Here is a 17,502-nt window from a genome sequence, read left to right as displayed (position 1 = left end):
TTTAATACCATCTTCCAGGGAAACATATTTTTGAGAATGAAACTGAGATCAAAAAATCAAGCTTTGGTAAAGCCAATAGGTCTCTTATTTCCACCCTATACATTTGATGATGCCTTTTGGAAATACTATGCAGCATGGCCAAAACGAAGGGAAAAAAAAGGCAACATGACACTGCGACTTGTTTCACTATGCCAGCCAGCGCCTACAGAATAACTTCAGAGCGGTTATATTTCATTGTTTTTTTTATTTACCAAGCCAGCTCTGAACAGTAATAAAAAACGTCAGGTCCCGGGCCGGCCAGCCAATCACAGCACGGCCCGGGGAATGACGTCACGGGGGTGTCCCGGGCCGGCAGCCAATGACAGCGCGGCCCAGGACAAAGGGGCGGGGCTTAAAAAAAGCCCGAGAAACGCCCCGAATCGCGTTTTCACATGGAAAGCGTGATTGACAGCCTCTGTCTCCCAATGGCTAGCCTCCATTTATGGAGCTAGCCAATGGAGCAGAGGGCAGGACTAAGCCCTACACTGTAGGGACATGAGATTTCTCCTTGGCACAGCTAGGAGCTCCGACGCCAGGCGAAACCTAAAAAAGACTTGAAAGTACAAAGCGGTAAAATATCACCTAAATAGAACATTGCCATTACTTCGGAAACGAAAGAAACACGGAAAAAAAGAACCCAAAGATGGCGCCCAAGAGTGGGAGCTTCCGCAGGAAGCATGCCGACGTCACCAGAAATACACCCAGGAGGTGTGACGCCGACGCACACCTGGGCTACGAAAAAAAAAAAAACAAAGAAAAGACTACGAATCCGGACCCAACCACAAGACCGCGGAATAATGCACAGCATAGTGAATCCAGAAAGATCTTCAAGCTGCAAAACTACACCGACAGGTAAGAAAACTATTCGTTTGGGCTGGACTGTTCCCATGAGGCACAGGGTCAAGACTGGTTTGTATATAGCTGTGTCTGATTCAACTCGGATCTGTGACTGGGGGTGAGTGTCTGAAAAGTTTCAGCGCTCCGTCCATCATCTCCTTATGTTTGCTTTGTTTGTTTTAAGTTGGTAGGTATGCCCAGTCATGGGTCCCTTGCTCACTTTGTCACTGGATTCAAGCTAGCCTGGCTGATATGGGGTATTACTCTGAAATGGGTCTTAGGAAGCTTGTTTCTGGTCCAGGGAGGACCTGGCCTGGCAGTTCGTGCTGGACTGTTCCCATGAGGCACAGGGTCAAGACTGATTTTCATATAGCTATGTTTGAACTGGGGTGGCAGAGTGGGCTAAAGAATGATGATGGATTCAATCCAGATCAGTTGACTGGGGGTGAGTGCTTACAATGTTCAACACTCCGTCCATCGTCCCCTTTGCCCAGTCGTGGGTCCCCTGCTCACTTTGCCACTGGATTCAAACTAGCCTGGCTGATGCCCAGTTCTGTTCGCTCCAGAGAGAGGGGCTTGGAGGAGGATGTCCACACCTGGTAACGTTGGTGACCCAAGAGCTGTGGCATGGAATCTTTGATGACCTACACTTGCTGATCTCATTGGTGACGTGGAGCTACATGCCTTTCTCCTCATTATATTCCCAGTTTGATGAAAAGAATGTAAAGCAGATACACACAAGTATTGTTTAAAACATCATTCATAACGCACAATCAAATGTAAAAAAACAAAGTTTTGTGGCTTTTCACCTAAAAGGTTATTGTCAGTCTGTCAGCGATTAATTACATTAATACAATATTGAACCAGTTCAGCAACCTTATAAGGAAACCGGACAAGCATTTGGTCAACTATCAGTGCCCCCTCTTAGTAACACAGTATTTTTCTACTGCTTTGCTCTATACACCTCCTTTCTGATTACCAAACAGGTCATTTCCTTTTCTTGACTATTAACTGTTTGAAATGTTACCCTACACTGTTGTAAAGTTTTAATCTGCGCGCCCCTATGGAAACAAATCTTCTTGCCCCGCCTCCTGGGTCTTTGGTTGTTTACCAGTGTTTTAAGGTCCTAGCCAGCACCGCTACCACTTAACGTCTGCCTGTTAACACAGAAGCATTATTTATATATATACATATATATATATATATATATATATATATATATATATATATATATATTACCTACTGGCGATAGCCAGTAGGTATATATAGTTAGAATTGTTTTCCATAGGGAAATCGCAGCATTCTATTGGGAATAACTTTGGCGCTGGTTGAGGAATCTTCCTGAAATTTTCCTTAACTTTGCCCCGCGGCGCTCCGGTCCTTCCCTGAAAGTTTGGGGGGGATTCGTCAAGCGGGGGCCGAGATAAAAGGGAGTCCCAAAACGTGTTTTCCCCATGTTAATTTCCATAGGGCGGTTGGACTCACTTTTAGCCCGAACGGCTGAATGGTTTTCCACCAAACTTGGCAAAATTGTAGGGACTGGTAGCCTGATGTGCCTTTGCTATGTCTCAAGATATAGGCTCCAGTGGTTTTTACGAAAATTAACTTTGAAAAAATATATATTGGGCTACATTGGGCTATATATATGTTAGAGCCCAAATGTAGCCCACTGTAGCCCAATGTAGCCCAAAGATGGCCACCAGAGACAAAAAAAAACAAATGTAGCCCAAATATCAGCCAGATGTAGCCCAACTATAGCCCAATGACAGAATGTCCCAGAGTGTTCTAAAGAACAACTAGAGCGCTAACAGTCTTACTTATGACAAAAGTATGGCACACCTGAAGTCATCTTGATTGGAATAAAGTGTTAACACTTACAAAAATTTGCAAAGGAACAAAATGAGGGGGTTCATTTTGCCATAGAAATTATGATTAGTGCTGAAGAAAGAAAAATTAGGGCACATATTGAGTGACTTCTCAAATCCTCTTATATTTCATTAAACAAATTCTGATATGCAGTCTCCCAAGATGGCCACCAGAGACAAAAGAGCCTGTGCTTAAAAACTCTGTTAGCAAAGCAGGCATTTGAGATTTAAAAAACGTTTTAATATATAAAAACGTTATCCGCTAATAGAATTAGCATTTAAAAAACCTTGCGAATTCAATGAAAAAACCATAGGTTTCAGGCTTTATATAGTTAGGAATTAGCATTTAAAAAACCTTGCGAATTCACTGAAAAAAACATAGGTTTCAGGCCTTATATAGTTAGGAATTAGCATATGCAACCTTTGCCTACCGGTGGACCACGAAAGCGGAGACTGCAATGCCTGTTCCGCCTTCGCCCCGAAGACCCTTCGTGTGAGAGAGAGGCAGAGGGTAGCACACGCCACCCTGCAGGGGAAGGCCCCGACTCCGTCCCTCTACGAGCTGGGGATGTCCTCCGAGGAAGAAGACAACGCTGCCGCCGAAGACGACAGCTACACGGTCGTAGAGACCGATTACACGAAGACTTCTGACAAGGTAGGAGACTCTTCGGCCCCCAAGAACCCGAGAGACTCTGAGTCTAGAAAAATCGAGGGCAGGACCCCGAAAGCGCCGACGCCAAAAAAGGTGGCGTCCGCGACTACTCCCAGGCCCAGCGGATCCTCCGAGAAGGAGTCCCCGGCGCCGAGGGCTGCTGATCAGCAGAAAACGTCGAAAATCGTCCCCGAAAAGGATCGATCGACGCCGAGGGAGAAAGACCCGAAACTGACGACGACGACCAGAGACCCAAGATCCGGTCCGACGTCGACGTCGAAAACTTCAACGCCGAAAGGTACGGCGACGAACCATCCGCCGAAAAGAACGGCCGACCCATCCGACGCGGAACACGCGGCAGAGATGGAGAAGAAGAGAAGGCGCCTCGAGGCCGAAATGGAGAACATCATGCAGCGGAAGAAAGATTTCGATGCAAAGATGAAGGCCTTCACGATCCCTCACAAGACCAAGCCACCGGTGGGGGAGGCAGTCGAGGAGGAGGAAGAGATCGCCGAAGTCGTCGAGGAACAAGACCAGGACGTCGAGGTGATCGACGACCAGGAGGAGTACGAGAATTCCTACGATAGTTACAACTATGGGGAGGAAGAAAGCAGGACAGACGCAGACTTGACACCCTCTGACCTACAGGAGGTAGATTACATAGATGTCGACACCGACAGCCCCGAGGAGGTGGTCGACACTTACCCCTCGAGGCCCTCGCCGCCGGACGACATCGGGGCCTACAACTCGGTGATACAGGCTGCTGCAGCAGCTTTCAAGCTCAAGCTCGACGAAGAGAAGCAGAAAGCAGACTTCCTTCTAGAAACATTGCTCCCAACACAAACGAGGAGCAAGTTCCTTCCAATGCTCGAGAGCGTCTTGGCTCAGGGGAAGGAAGCTTTCAGGGAGCCCGCAACATGCAAGGCAGTAACTCCCAGAACTGAGAAGAAGTACAAGCATGCCACTAAGGACCCGGCCTACATTCAGGGCACGGTCTCCGCAGACTCCATTATCACGGCCACAGCAAGGAGGAGGGCTAACGTACCCACTATCTCGGGCCCACCACCGGATAAGGAGAGCAAAAGGATGGATCTGGTGGGCAGAAGGATCGAACGGAATGCCGCGACCCACTGGCGCATGGCTAATTCCAACGCCCTGATAAACAGGCACATGTACCAGATCATTGAGGAGCTGGGGCACTTGGTGAAGGACTTGCCCCAGGATGCCAGACAGAAAGCCGAAAAGCTGGTTGAAGAGGGAAAAAACGCGGCAAACTCTTGCCTTAAGACGGCCCTGGATGGGGCAGACACCGCCAGCAGGCTCATGATGATGGGCGTCACGGAAGAGAGGCACGCCTGGCTCAGGATATCCGGTTTCAAACCGGAGGTGCAACACAGCATCCTGAACACACCGTTCAACGGCAGCACGCTTTTCGGATCAACAGTTGATGAAACGCTCAGCCAACTGAAGAAAGATAACGAAACAGCAAGATCCATGGGAGCATTGCAGTTCAGAGGGAACAAGAGGGGCACCCCGTCACGGAGGCCCGGCGGGAGAGGCGGAAACCAGCCCGGTACATCACACCAGGCTTTCCAGCAAACTCACCAGGCAGACTCGCAGACTCAGCAGGGTCATCAGAAGGGTTCAAACTCGAGGAAACTCGCCTCTACCGGAAGGGACAAGCTCGGACAGTGAGGACTGCGAGCAAGATCATGGGGATGATGGCATCATGCATCCACCTGGTACTGAATGTACGACTCCACATGAGAACCATTCAAGAATGGCTACAGGAGCAATGGTCACAAGCTACAGGCAGTTGGGAGGATCTAGTGGTTGTAACGCACGCAGTGCAGAAGGAGATGACATGGTGGACCATGGAGAACATAGCAAGGGGAAAGCCTCTAACGCCCCCAACGCCAACAGTGACCATCACCACAGACGCATCCCTGAAGGGATGGGGCGCTCACATGGAGGAGCTCAAGGTGAGGGGTCTGTGGACACCAACAGATGCGACAAAGCACATCAATTACTTAGAATTGAAGACAATCTTCCTTGCACTGAAAGCCTTTCAAACAAGACTGTACAAACACAAGGTGTTGATACAAACAGACAATACCACTGCGATGTTCTACATCAACAAGCAGGGGGGCACACAGTCAGCCCCGCTTTCAACGCTGGCGCAGGAGATATGGAGATGGGCCATCCCTCTCAAGATAGACCTGCTAGCCATACACCTGCCAGGGAAGGACAACATACAAGCAGACTGGCTCAGCAGGCAGACATCGGCATCCCACGAGTGGGAGCTCAATGCTCAGGAGACAAGGCACCTATTCGACAGGTGGGGAACTCCATCAGTGGACCTGTTTGCCACACGCCAGAATGCAAAATGCCAAAACTTCGCATCCAGGCAGCCCGAGGAAGGATCACTAGGGAATGCCCTATGGATAGATTGGTCAAGGACATTTGCCTACGCCTTTCCCCCGATACCACTGATGCACAGAGTACTGAGCAAATGCAGAGCGAGCAACATGACACTGATACTGGTCGCACCACAGTGGGCGAGGCAGACATGGTATTCGCAGATCATGGAGATGACACAGTGTGCACCCCACAGATTCAGCAGGAGGAAAGACTTACTCTCCATGCAGAACGGAGAGGTGCTCCACCCAGAGCCAGAGAACATGAGCCTAGTAGCGTGGCTCCTGAGGACATAGAGTTCGCACATTTAAGATTGCCAGAAAGTACCCTGAGGGTACTTCGGGAGGCAAGAAGACCTAGCACTCGGAAGTGCTATGTTGCGAAATGGAAAAGGTTCACAATATGGTGCAGACAAGAAAGACTTCACAATAAAATGAAGAAGGACTCCACAGTGCTAAAGTACCTGACGCACTTGCTAGAGAAGAACCTTAGCTCATCCTCCTTGAGAGTTCACTTGGCAGCGATAGTCGCCTACACAAGGGGAGAAACTTGCAGGAGTTTCTTCACATCACAGGTGGTGAAGAGATTCCTAGAAGGAGCGAAAAGGATCGCACCACCCAAGCGGGTGCCGCCACCTGCATGGAACTTAAACGTAGTCCTAACGGATCTCATGAAGGAGCCCTTTGAACCAATCCACAAAGCGTCCTTAAAGATGCTAACTATGAAAACAGCTTTCCTGGTTGCAATAACGTCCTTACGCAGAGTAAGCGAGCTTCAGGCTCTGACGCTACAAGAGCCCTACATACAAATACACAATGATAGAGTTGTGATGAGGACTGACCCACACTTCATGCCGAAGGTGGTATCTAAATTTCACATGAACCAGTCTATACAGATACCGAGTTTTTTCCAAAAACCGACAACTGCTGCAGAGCGAGCTCTGCACACCCTGGACGCCAGAAGGGCAGTCATGCACTACATTGAGAGGACGAAGGGACACAGGAAAACAAAACAGTTCTTTGTGTCATTCGCCAACAGTTACATGGGGAAGGCAGTAACCAAAGAGACCATTGCACGATGGATCGCACAGACAATTCAACTCTGCCACAAGCGTGCAGGACAAGAGCTAGCAGAGGGGACACGTGCCCACTCCACTAGGAAAAAGGGGGCTACAATAGCCTTCCTGGCTAACACACCCATACAAGACATATGCCTGGCGGCAACATGGGCTTCGGTGCACACGTTCACGAAGCACTACTGTGTGGACATACAGATGAACAAGGAAGCTCAAGTTGGACAGAAGGTGCTACAGCACATATTCAGTACCCAACGCTCATCTTCCACCCAACCGCCACAGAGATGAGAAACCGCTACAAAATCTATGCATAGCATAGTGAATCCAGAAAGATTCACGCTGCAAAACGAATAGTTTTCTTACCTGTCGGTGTAGTTTTGCAGCTTGAAGATCTTTCTGGATTCACTAGCGAACCCACCCACCTCCGCCAGAAAGATGAGGCTGGAGAGAGAAGAGGTGGAAATAGAAAAGTGGAAAAGACTTTGAAGGTACAAAGCGGTAAAATATCACCTGAATAGAACATTGCCATTACTTCGGAAACGAAAGAAACACGGAAAAAAAGAACCCGAAGATGGCGCCCAAGAGTGGGAGCTTCCGCAGGAAGCATGCCGACGTCACCGGAAATACACCCAAAGGGGTGTGACGCCGACGCCCACCTGGGCTACAAAAAAAAAAAAAAAGAAAGAAAAGACTACGAATCCGGACCATCCAGAAAGATCTTCAAGCTGCAAAACTACACCGACAGGTAAGAAAACTATTCGTTTCAGGCCTTATATAGTTAGGAATTAGCATTTAAAAAAACCTTGCAAATTCACTGAAAAAACCATAGGTTTCAGGCCTTATATAGTTAGGAATTAGCATTTAAAAAACTTTTGAAATTCACTGAAAAAACCATAGGTTTCAGGCCTTATATAGTTAGGAATTAGCATTTAAAAAACCTTGCAAATTCACTGAAAAAACCATAGGTTTCAGGCCTTATATAGTTAGGAATTAGCATTTAAAAAACCTTTGAAATTCACTGAAAAAACCATAGGTTTCAGAAGTTATATAGTTAGTAATTTGCTTTTAAAAAACCTTTGAAATTCACTCAAAAAACTATAAGTTTTAGTGGTGTTATAGTTAGCTGGACATTTTACTCATACAAATCCATTGAAATTGCTCCTATATAGTTAGTTGTACTAACTATATTTCGCGCACCCGCAATCCACTGCTGATGATGTCACATATTAGATCATTCATGACATGGTCAGTGACATCACTGATGACATCTCAAATGACATCACTGATGACATCACTGATGACATCATCCACGTGACAATCACATACACCTTTTCATACACTATTACAATTTTTCATCACTCTTTGTAAAATGCAGAGTATCATATTTAAATCCATTGTCACAGCAATACAAGTATCTAAAAATCCACTCAGTGATTCATAGATGTATACACACATCTAATCACTTACCTATGGATTCACTCATACATGCTGTCAATGAACAATAGAACACTATCAAAAATACTTATACATCTATATCGACATTAAACAACAGCACGCATCCTATTCACATATGAAGTCATCCTACTCACTTATGCAAACAATGGATCATACTTACATATTTACTTAGCAAAACACTTATACAAACACCACTTCTATTCATTTAGATAGTAAGTCACACTTAGTGAATTATAAAATCATTATTACAAGTATACAGTTATCCACACAGTCACTCACATAATCATTGTGTCTTATGTATACTTATTTATATACAACTGACACATACACTGCCTTTTATTTTTCTAGTTTGTTGGACCTGTACCATTGAGAAATATATTTGCTCATCACCACACCCATAAAGATATTCACTCACCCAAACAGCTGTTAGAACATGTAGTTTTAACTTCATATATCTACTGAATCAACTATTCACACATGTTTGGACAGTCACACACCCCCCACCGAACCACACACACTTTCACACTCCCATACAAATACTCAGTTAACTAATCAATAACTAATATAGACTTTCACATAGCTAGTAACCAACTGTAGAATCAGTTTACACAACAACTGACAAAGTGATACAGATATTCACAGTTTCGTCACTATCCACTATATTTAGTGAGACATTATAAATTGGTTAAGTAAACAGTCAATTACACTGCTACTAAATCCTCCATCCAAATATTTATTTATATATATCCACTTATTCTTCAATGCAAATTGCTATATATATAATGCATATTTAAATAACGAAGCAAACCACATTCACTGGATGATGTCATCAGTGATGTCATCAGTGATGTCATTTGAGATGTCATCAGTGATGTCACTGACCATGTCATGAATGATCTAATATGTGACATCATCAGCAGTGGATTGCGGGTGCGCGAAATATAGTTAGTACAACTAACTATATAGGAGCAATTTCAATGGTTTTGTATGAGTAAAATGTCCAGCTAACTATAACACCACTAAAACTTATAGTTTTTTGAGTGAATTTCAAAGGTTTTTTAAAAGCTAATTTCTAACTATATAACTCCTGAAACCTATGGTTTTTTCAGTGAATTTCAAAGTTATTTTTTTTTTTTTTAATTGATTCAGTTCAAAGCCATATATAGAAAAATAAACATATAAAGAGATTGTCATATCACAATCAGCATGTCAATATATCAACTTTTTGATTTACATATTCAACATAAATAAAAATATAAGCAGTAGAAGTGATTTTAACATCAAATAAATACAGTCTAAACAGCAGCTTATCTCATTTGATGACAAGAATAGTAGTCACTAGTGATCCAAATAGTCTATCAGAGTCTGCCATATTTTGTACCCTCTACGCTTTTTCGTAATTGATTTAATGCAATATAAATTAAATTCTAAATGAAAAATATTGTAAAACTTTGCTCGCCACATGTCATATGTAGGTGCTTCAGGCTTTAGCCACATTGATGATATACAAAGGCGAGCTACAGCCATAGCAATGAATATAATATATCTATTTTCTTGATAACCTGAAAACAATTCATTATCATTTGATAGACCAAAAATAATCATCTCTCTTGAGATTTTTACATCGCATTTTATAATATGTGCTAAAAAAAATTCTATGGATACAAAAAACGGTTTTAATATAGGGCAGTCTGAAAAGATATGTATAATATCTGCCAGATCACATTGACATCTATAGCATTTCCCATTATTTGCATTACTCCATTTTAACATTTTAAGTGGTGTATGATAAAGATTAAATAAAGTTTTATAATGCTGTGAATATAAATTGGCAGATAAAATAATTTTATCGGCCATACATATTGATTCTTGAAAGGGTACTACAGATGTGCCTAGTCTCATGCACCATTTTGATTCCTGCTGTTCCATATCATCCTGCTGTAAATTTAACAGATAGTTGTATATAATCCCTCTACGTGTTGGTTTTTTAAGTATTTCCATAAATTCATTATGACAGAGTGGTACAATATTTGGATGTGTAAAAATAAAATTCCGTATTTGCAGATACTTGAAGAAGTCATGTTGAAAAAGACTATATTCATCTTTTAGCTCCTGAAATGAAGCAAATATACCGTTTTTACCATGTCACCAATGGCTGTTATGCCTTTTTCCCGCCATATACCCATAATACGATCCCTGAATATTAACGGAAGCAATTCTATAGAATTACAAGGAGTATAAAAATTAATACGTCCCAATGAAATGAGCTTCCGTATAGATCGCCATCCTTTAAAGGCGGACATTATAAGTTTAAATCTAGTTCTTTTATAATAACTAGGTTCTAAAAAATGAAGCAACATTTGCCGAGATTGTGGGCCAAGTAAAAGAGAAAAAATAGCTGGGGTTTCAAATGTAGGTGGAGTTCCACCTATTGAAAAATATTTAATATTTTGCATAAGACATGCCAAATAATATAATGCAAAATTCGTAACTCCCCAACCCCCACTTAAGATTGGTAGTGTCATATATTTAGATGCTCTCCGCGAAGATTTCCCACCCCATAAAAATCGATGAGTTATAGATTGCAATTTCCTCAATTGTAATGTGGATATCTCCAATGGTATTGCTCGAAAATAATATAAAACTTTCGGTAAGATAGTCATTTTTAAGACATTACGTCTCCCAACCAATGATAAATGTAAACATTCAATTTTCTCTAGTTGACTTTTAACTGATAATAGTATATCTGACCAATTTGCCATAACTAACTGTTGAGGTAGCAATCTAATTTTAATGCCTACATATTTGGCCTCTAGAGTGACCCTACTATCATTAGTACATAATCCTGCTGAGCATATAACCTGTGTTTTCTGAATATTAAGTTTGTACCCTGACACATTGCCAAATTCACGAGTCAGATTTTCTATTTCAATTAATGCAGATTCCGGGTCAGATGTTATTACTGCAATATCGTCAGCGTAAGCTAACACCCGTATATTACCTCCAGGCAAAACCATGGGTTGTATATATTGGGATAACATTAATGCCTTTAGCAATGGTTCTATATACATAGCAAATAGAAGAGGTGAGCAGGGGCACCCCTGCCGTGTGCCCCGCGTGATATTAACTGCCATTGATTCTTGCCCCGAGATACATATCTTAGCCCTCGGATGTCTATACATAATTTGTAGAGCAAATATAAATCGTAGTCCAAATCCCATTTTCCCCAAAATCGCCCATAAAAATGCCCATGAAACGCGATCAAACGCTTTCTCTGCGTCTAAAAACACCAATCCAACGTCCAAATAATTTGTGGTAGCATAATCAAATGTTGCAATAACCCGGTGTATATGATTGATCGTACCACGATCTGGGAGAAAGCCATGCTGTTGTTCAGAAACTAAAGTTGGAACGATTTGGCTCAATCGGTTGGCATGGATTTTAGAATATAATTTCGCATCAGCATTTATAAGTGAAATGGGACGGTATGACCCAGGTAGATGCGAAGGTTTATCTTTTTTACGAAATATAACTATGCTTGCATCTTCCCATGATGGAGGCAGACACCCATTTTGGGCTTCTAAAAACGTTGCAAGCATATCATTCTTGATTATGGGGAATACCATTTGATAAATTTCTAGCGGAAGTTTATCAGGACAACAAGCCTTCCCCAGGGCCAGTTCTTTCAGGGAGGTCTTGAGTTCTTCAATTGTGATTGGGAGCTCTAGTTGTTCCTGTTGCGCCGGATCTAATTGGGACAGTTCCAGTTTATCTATATATTGATCAAGTAGATCAAATGAGAAGTCTTCTTGGGTATAAAGATTTGTATAATACTCATAAAAGACCTGCAGAATCCCCTCTGGTGACTCGATTAGAGTGCCCTGATTGTTTTCTATAGAAGTTATACGCTGTATAGTCTGTCTTCCACGCATTCTTTGAGCTAGACATCTACCCACATTTTCCCCATATTGATATCTTTCTGCACGAAAGGTCTTATATTGCTGTGCTATATCCTGGCTCCAGACCCCATTTATCTTGGCTTTATGCTGCGCAACTTCGTCTTGTGAAGTTTCGCTATCTCGATGTAGTCTGATATCACACATTAATTCATGTTCTGAATTTATTAAATCTTGTATTAATTGTGTCATTGTATTTTTCCTTTTCTGTTGTAAACTCCAGCTATAGCTACAGGTTTCGCCTCATAATCCTGCCTTGAAGCAGTCCCATACCATTGCATTAGATGTAGAGCCTCTATTAAGGTCGAAAAATTGCTGAGCCCAATCTATTACTTGTTTCACATATATTTCATCTGATAAGAGTTTCTTATTAAAAGTAAAGGATCTTTGTATTGGTTGGGTGTTAGGTATAGGTATATCTATAACGATTGGAGCGTGATCTGATGTGATGCGTGGTTTAACTAACATACAAGATCCTTGTGCCATATGTCTGGGTATAAAAATATAGTCTATTCGCACAAATTTCTTATGCGGCGAAGAAAAGAAAGTAAAGCCAGGATCCCTCAAATTCGCCACAGGCCACCCGTCAGTCAACCCATATTGATATAAGAGTTGACGTAATGCCTTGAATACCTTAGGCTTCCTGCCTTGATATCTAGTGAATTGTGGATTTCAAGTATTCAATTCCCCATGAATATTGAAGTCCCCCAATAGAAATAATGGGGTACTCCAGAGAGCTAATTCTACATTTAGATATTCTATTACTGCAGTGTCATCAATATTGGATCCATATACTGTACAGATTGTAGTAACAACATTGCCTATAACACATTCCGCAATTGCCCAGAGTCCTAAGCTGTCTACTTTAGTTTTCCCAGTTGCGATTACAGACCGTTGTCCCAAAATAGCCACACCTCGATTCATAGTAGATTGTTGTGAGGCAGCCAACACTATAAACCCAAGATCGTTCAATACTTGTCTTTTTGCCCACGGTATATGCGTCTCTTGAATACGTATTATATCCGGTTGTATTAGGCGAATTTCATGCATCACACGCTTACGCTTATGCACATAAGGCCACATACATTAAATGAGCACATACGAAAATTACAGCTCGCCATAGCAACTACGTAGATTCATTGCAAAAATTACATTATACCATTGAATTTCAAAGGTTTTTTAAATGCTAACTCCTAACTATATAAGGCCTGAAACCTATGGTTTTTTCAGTGAATATATATATATATATATATATATATATATATATATATATATATATATATATTTTGATTTCACATCACTAATGTGCACTCATGAAATTCTAAATCGGGTTCACCGAGCTCTAAATAGCTATTATCGTCATTTTGAAACAACATGGTTAAAATGTCACTTACGGTTGAAGCATTGATGTCAAACAAAGGACAATGTGTACACAGAGTATATTAGTGGTTAATTCCTCCGTCTCGATGCACAATTATTATTTTATTTTTGTTTAGATAAGTCCCTGAAGAAGGGATCAAATCCCAAATTGCATTGGGCAGGGCATATTGCACATGAATGGAATACAACACAAAAAATCCATTGTTGCTATATATAACAAAAATATGTTATGAAATCAATGTTATAAATTAGCAATAGGTTCAGTCTCTGTACTAGAGTAGGAACATTGCATTAATTATTTTTTCAAAAATTGAAATAAGATATAATCATGAAAAATTTAAAGAAAGTTTAGAATTTGATAAAAGTGCTGATAGTGTCTTACATTGAAAGATACATTCTTCCAGCTGTGCTGACTGAGTCCAGGACATCAGGAGTTCTGGGTAAACTTGCAATGTTTCTCAATCTGCCATCCTATTATTCTAGAATAGCCATGTCACTGAGTGAATGACTGCCCGCTCTGTCTCAAGGGTATTACTATCTGCTTATGTTTTTCCAGAGAGCTGGGACAAGATAGCGATCTAAACTCAACTTGTCCACGAGGAACCTTATTCTTGACATTTAGAGTAATTTTTACCTACGCGGTAGCAGCAGGTTCAACTTGCTGATGCCTGATGGCTCTTCTTGGGAAACGGCCATGGGTGAAGTCAACCCTCTTCATACCGGCAGGACATTGGCATTTAAAAAGACAAATATTTGATGAGCATTTATTTGGGACGAGGGACTCAATGCACGCTGTGAAGCATTAGGGCTGAGAAGTCCATTAATCAGTATTACTGACCAAGTCCCCACTCACCACTTCAGGGCCAGGCACCCAGCGCGCTGCATCCGATCAGAGGGACCCATAGCAAATGCATCGGATATTATCTGACTGAACTATGCTTCACACTGATGGGTTGGTGCGCCTTTTGTTTTCTTTTCTTTAGACACTCAATGCTGTGACTCAAGCAGGAGGAGGCCTGGCGGCTGAAGATGCCCAGGGGGTGCCTGTGAAGGTGCTTGACTGTGACACTATCACACAGGTGAAGGAGAAGATCCTGGACCAGGTGTATAAAGGAACGCCGTGCGGCCACCGGCCGGACCCCGACACCCTTGACCTCGGTGAGCAGCTATAACGATGGGAAAAACTCAAAATATACCCCCTTTCAGAGGGATGGTGGCAACTAGTCCCTTAACGGTGTCTATTTTATGACTGGAGGCGGTGGCAGCGAATCACAGTCCGCCTGCAGTCCAGCTGCCCATGGGCAAGGGTTTTCCTTCTGGCTTGCTTTGGTTAACGGTCCTTCCAGTCCCTTTAACTGGGGCTCCTTGCCTTCATCATGCGTGGCAAGTGTCACTTTGTCAATGTCCCTCATCCCAGCTTGACCTGTTCTTTATTTATGAAGTCACATAGTGGTACTTGTTTGTCAAAGTGCTAACTTATTGCCGTTTTGTTTTATTCCTTTGTCTCTAGAGTGGAGGTCTGGACTGGCTGGCCATTTGATTCTTTCTGACGAAGACCTCACGTCCATTGTTCAAGGCAGCTGGAAGCGGGTGAACACAGTGCAGCACTATAAGGTGAGCTGAGGTGAAGCGTCTGTCCTCATCTACTCAAGAGTGATTCTGCAATAACCTCTTTTGAGACTTAAATGACCAGCAGGGATGAGGTGAAACTGAAGAATAAGTGGTGACACTTACATTCAGGGGGAGCGATTGACACATGTGGACCTGCAATATGGTTGTGTATGTTGAGCTGTGACAAAGATGAGATGCTTTGCAAGAATTATACAGTCGTACTTGCTTCACTCAAGATCTAAAGAGGTTTCATTGTAGTTGAAAAGCATGCAGTAATAAATAAAGGTTGCAGACTCTTAAAACAAAGAATTTATTTTAAATTATGCTTCTAGAAGACTAAGGGGCTCGTTACGATGTCGTTCGGAAAGGTTCCGAATGGCATTTGGATTTTCCTAACCCGTGTCGGAACCCATGTTTCTGACCGACGCTGAAACATTCCTGACCGATCGATTACGATAGAATGTAACCGGTCTGTAATTTCAAATCAGTTTTGACTGGCATTCGGAGAGTCTGAGTTGGTTGGAGCCGAATCGTACAGCTCAACAGGTCGCGTTTCTGACTGTCCGATTACGATGTCAGATTCCGACTGCCGTTATGAATCGGTCTGTCTGACACTAATCTGCTGTCAGAAACTTACTTTGGGGACCGATAGGAGGCCCCCCTTCACCAAGAGGCCTCCGGTTGAGGCCTGTGGGGGTACCTATGTGTCCCCTCTGTCCAACCATGCACAGTGTGGTAGGAACCATGGGGTTCCTGCCACAGGGTGCAAGGTGTTCCGCAACTACCCCTTTCATCAATGGGAGCCTGTGTTGTCGGTCAGAACATTGACTCCCACTGAAGTCAATAGGCGTCTGACCGAACGGTGTTCATAACCAGCGTAATCGGTCGCTTGGACTCCCAGAACCCAAGTCGGTCGGAAACGATTCCGACAAGGAGTCGATCAGAATTCTTTCCGACTGACATCGTAATGAGGCCCTAAATTGTACATAGCGACTTCGTACCCATACAGAATAAAAAAAACCTTATTAAAAACAGATTGATGCAACAGTCAACAAGCATCAGGAACCAAGACCACAGGCAGGTCAATGATAGTTTAATGTACAAAAAAAGGAAAACACACAAATGTCAAGATTATGTTGTAACAGGATATTATTTTAGGTTTTGAGTGTGTGTGTTGTAGTGATATCTAGTTCTTCGGAGCTGAACGTTTGGCCACTTTCTGAGAGCCCCTTTCTGTGTTGTTTCTGCACAACCACAAGCCTTTTGTGTGTTTTAATTCAGAAGGGGATATTTTGTGTCGAAGCTGAAGATGTGAAAACTGTCCATGTTCTGCGTTGCTTCTAGGTACCAGACGGGGCGACGGTGGCGCTGGTGACTCGTCTGAGCAAGCACATCCATCCAGAGAACCAGGACTACATCCCTGGAGAGAGTGAGTCACATGTTATGAGGCAGCAGCTGAGATTCCCTGAGCTTTATAATGTAAAATAAGAGCAGGCCTGGCCTGCAGGCGCGTCAGTCATGCAGCTTTCCTAGAAACCTGGTATCAGGTTGTCGTTGGTCCCAGGGAATCCGTTTTATTGCAGGGTCTGGAATTGTGTTAGGAGTGCATAGCACAGCTTCCAGCCCAGCGGGATTATTACAGTGTGGCACATCATTGCGTTACTAGCCAAAGACGGTGTGACACTGGCCAGTCCAGTGGAGTGCCCCAGTGTATGCGTGCTCAACCTTAGAGCGAAGAGACCGGCCATCTAATCACAGACCCCTCAATCAAGCACATTTTCTAAACCTACATTAAATAACTTTTAGTCCCTTGAAGGCTTTTCAATTTTTCTATTGCAATAATACCTTAAGTTTAATGTTAGGCTTTCTTCTATTGCCTTTTTAATAACCAACATTTCTTAAATTTTTCAAACATTCAAATGTCCCTGTCTTTTGTCTTCTGTTGCTCTCAGCGCGGAGAACTCGTTCAGCATGAATTTTCAATGCAGCATGAAACAAATTTTGCCTTAAAATAATATAATGTAAAAAATTAGCAAATCCATTAAACTTGAGTTAAAATTGAAAAATTCTTTATTAAAGAACTGAAAAAAAAAAGTAGAAAACCATAAGCTTTGGAGGAGTGGCGTGATCTGGGGCTAATAGTAAGAATTAATCCAATTCATAATATCTTTAAAACCTACTGGAAGGCGAGGACCTCAGTCGAAAGAGTTGTGA

The 17,502-nt window shown here is 42.7% G+C and overlaps 1 protein-coding gene across 1 annotated transcript in view; it reads left to right on the top strand.

Annotated features, from left to right (window-relative positions):
• The window catches only part of PLXNB1 (plexin B1), a 416,790-nt gene that overhangs the window by 377,541 nt on the left and 21,747 nt on the right, over positions 1 to 17,502 (top strand). The window contains exons 29-31 of the mRNA XM_078661870.1: positions 14,661 to 14,835; positions 15,188 to 15,291; positions 16,633 to 16,717. Coding sequence (XP_078517996.1) covers positions 14,661 to 14,835; positions 15,188 to 15,291; positions 16,633 to 16,717 — 364 coding nt within the window. The remainder of the gene's footprint in view (positions 1 to 14,660; positions 14,836 to 15,187; positions 15,292 to 16,632; positions 16,718 to 17,502) is intronic.

This window comes from Lissotriton helveticus, chromosome 9 (genome assembly GCF_964261635.1).
Source record: "Lissotriton helveticus chromosome 9, aLisHel1.1, whole genome shotgun sequence".
NCBI lineage: Eukaryota > Metazoa > Chordata > Amphibia > Caudata > Salamandridae > Lissotriton > Lissotriton helveticus.
This window is presented reverse-complemented; position numbering and strand designations above follow the sequence as displayed.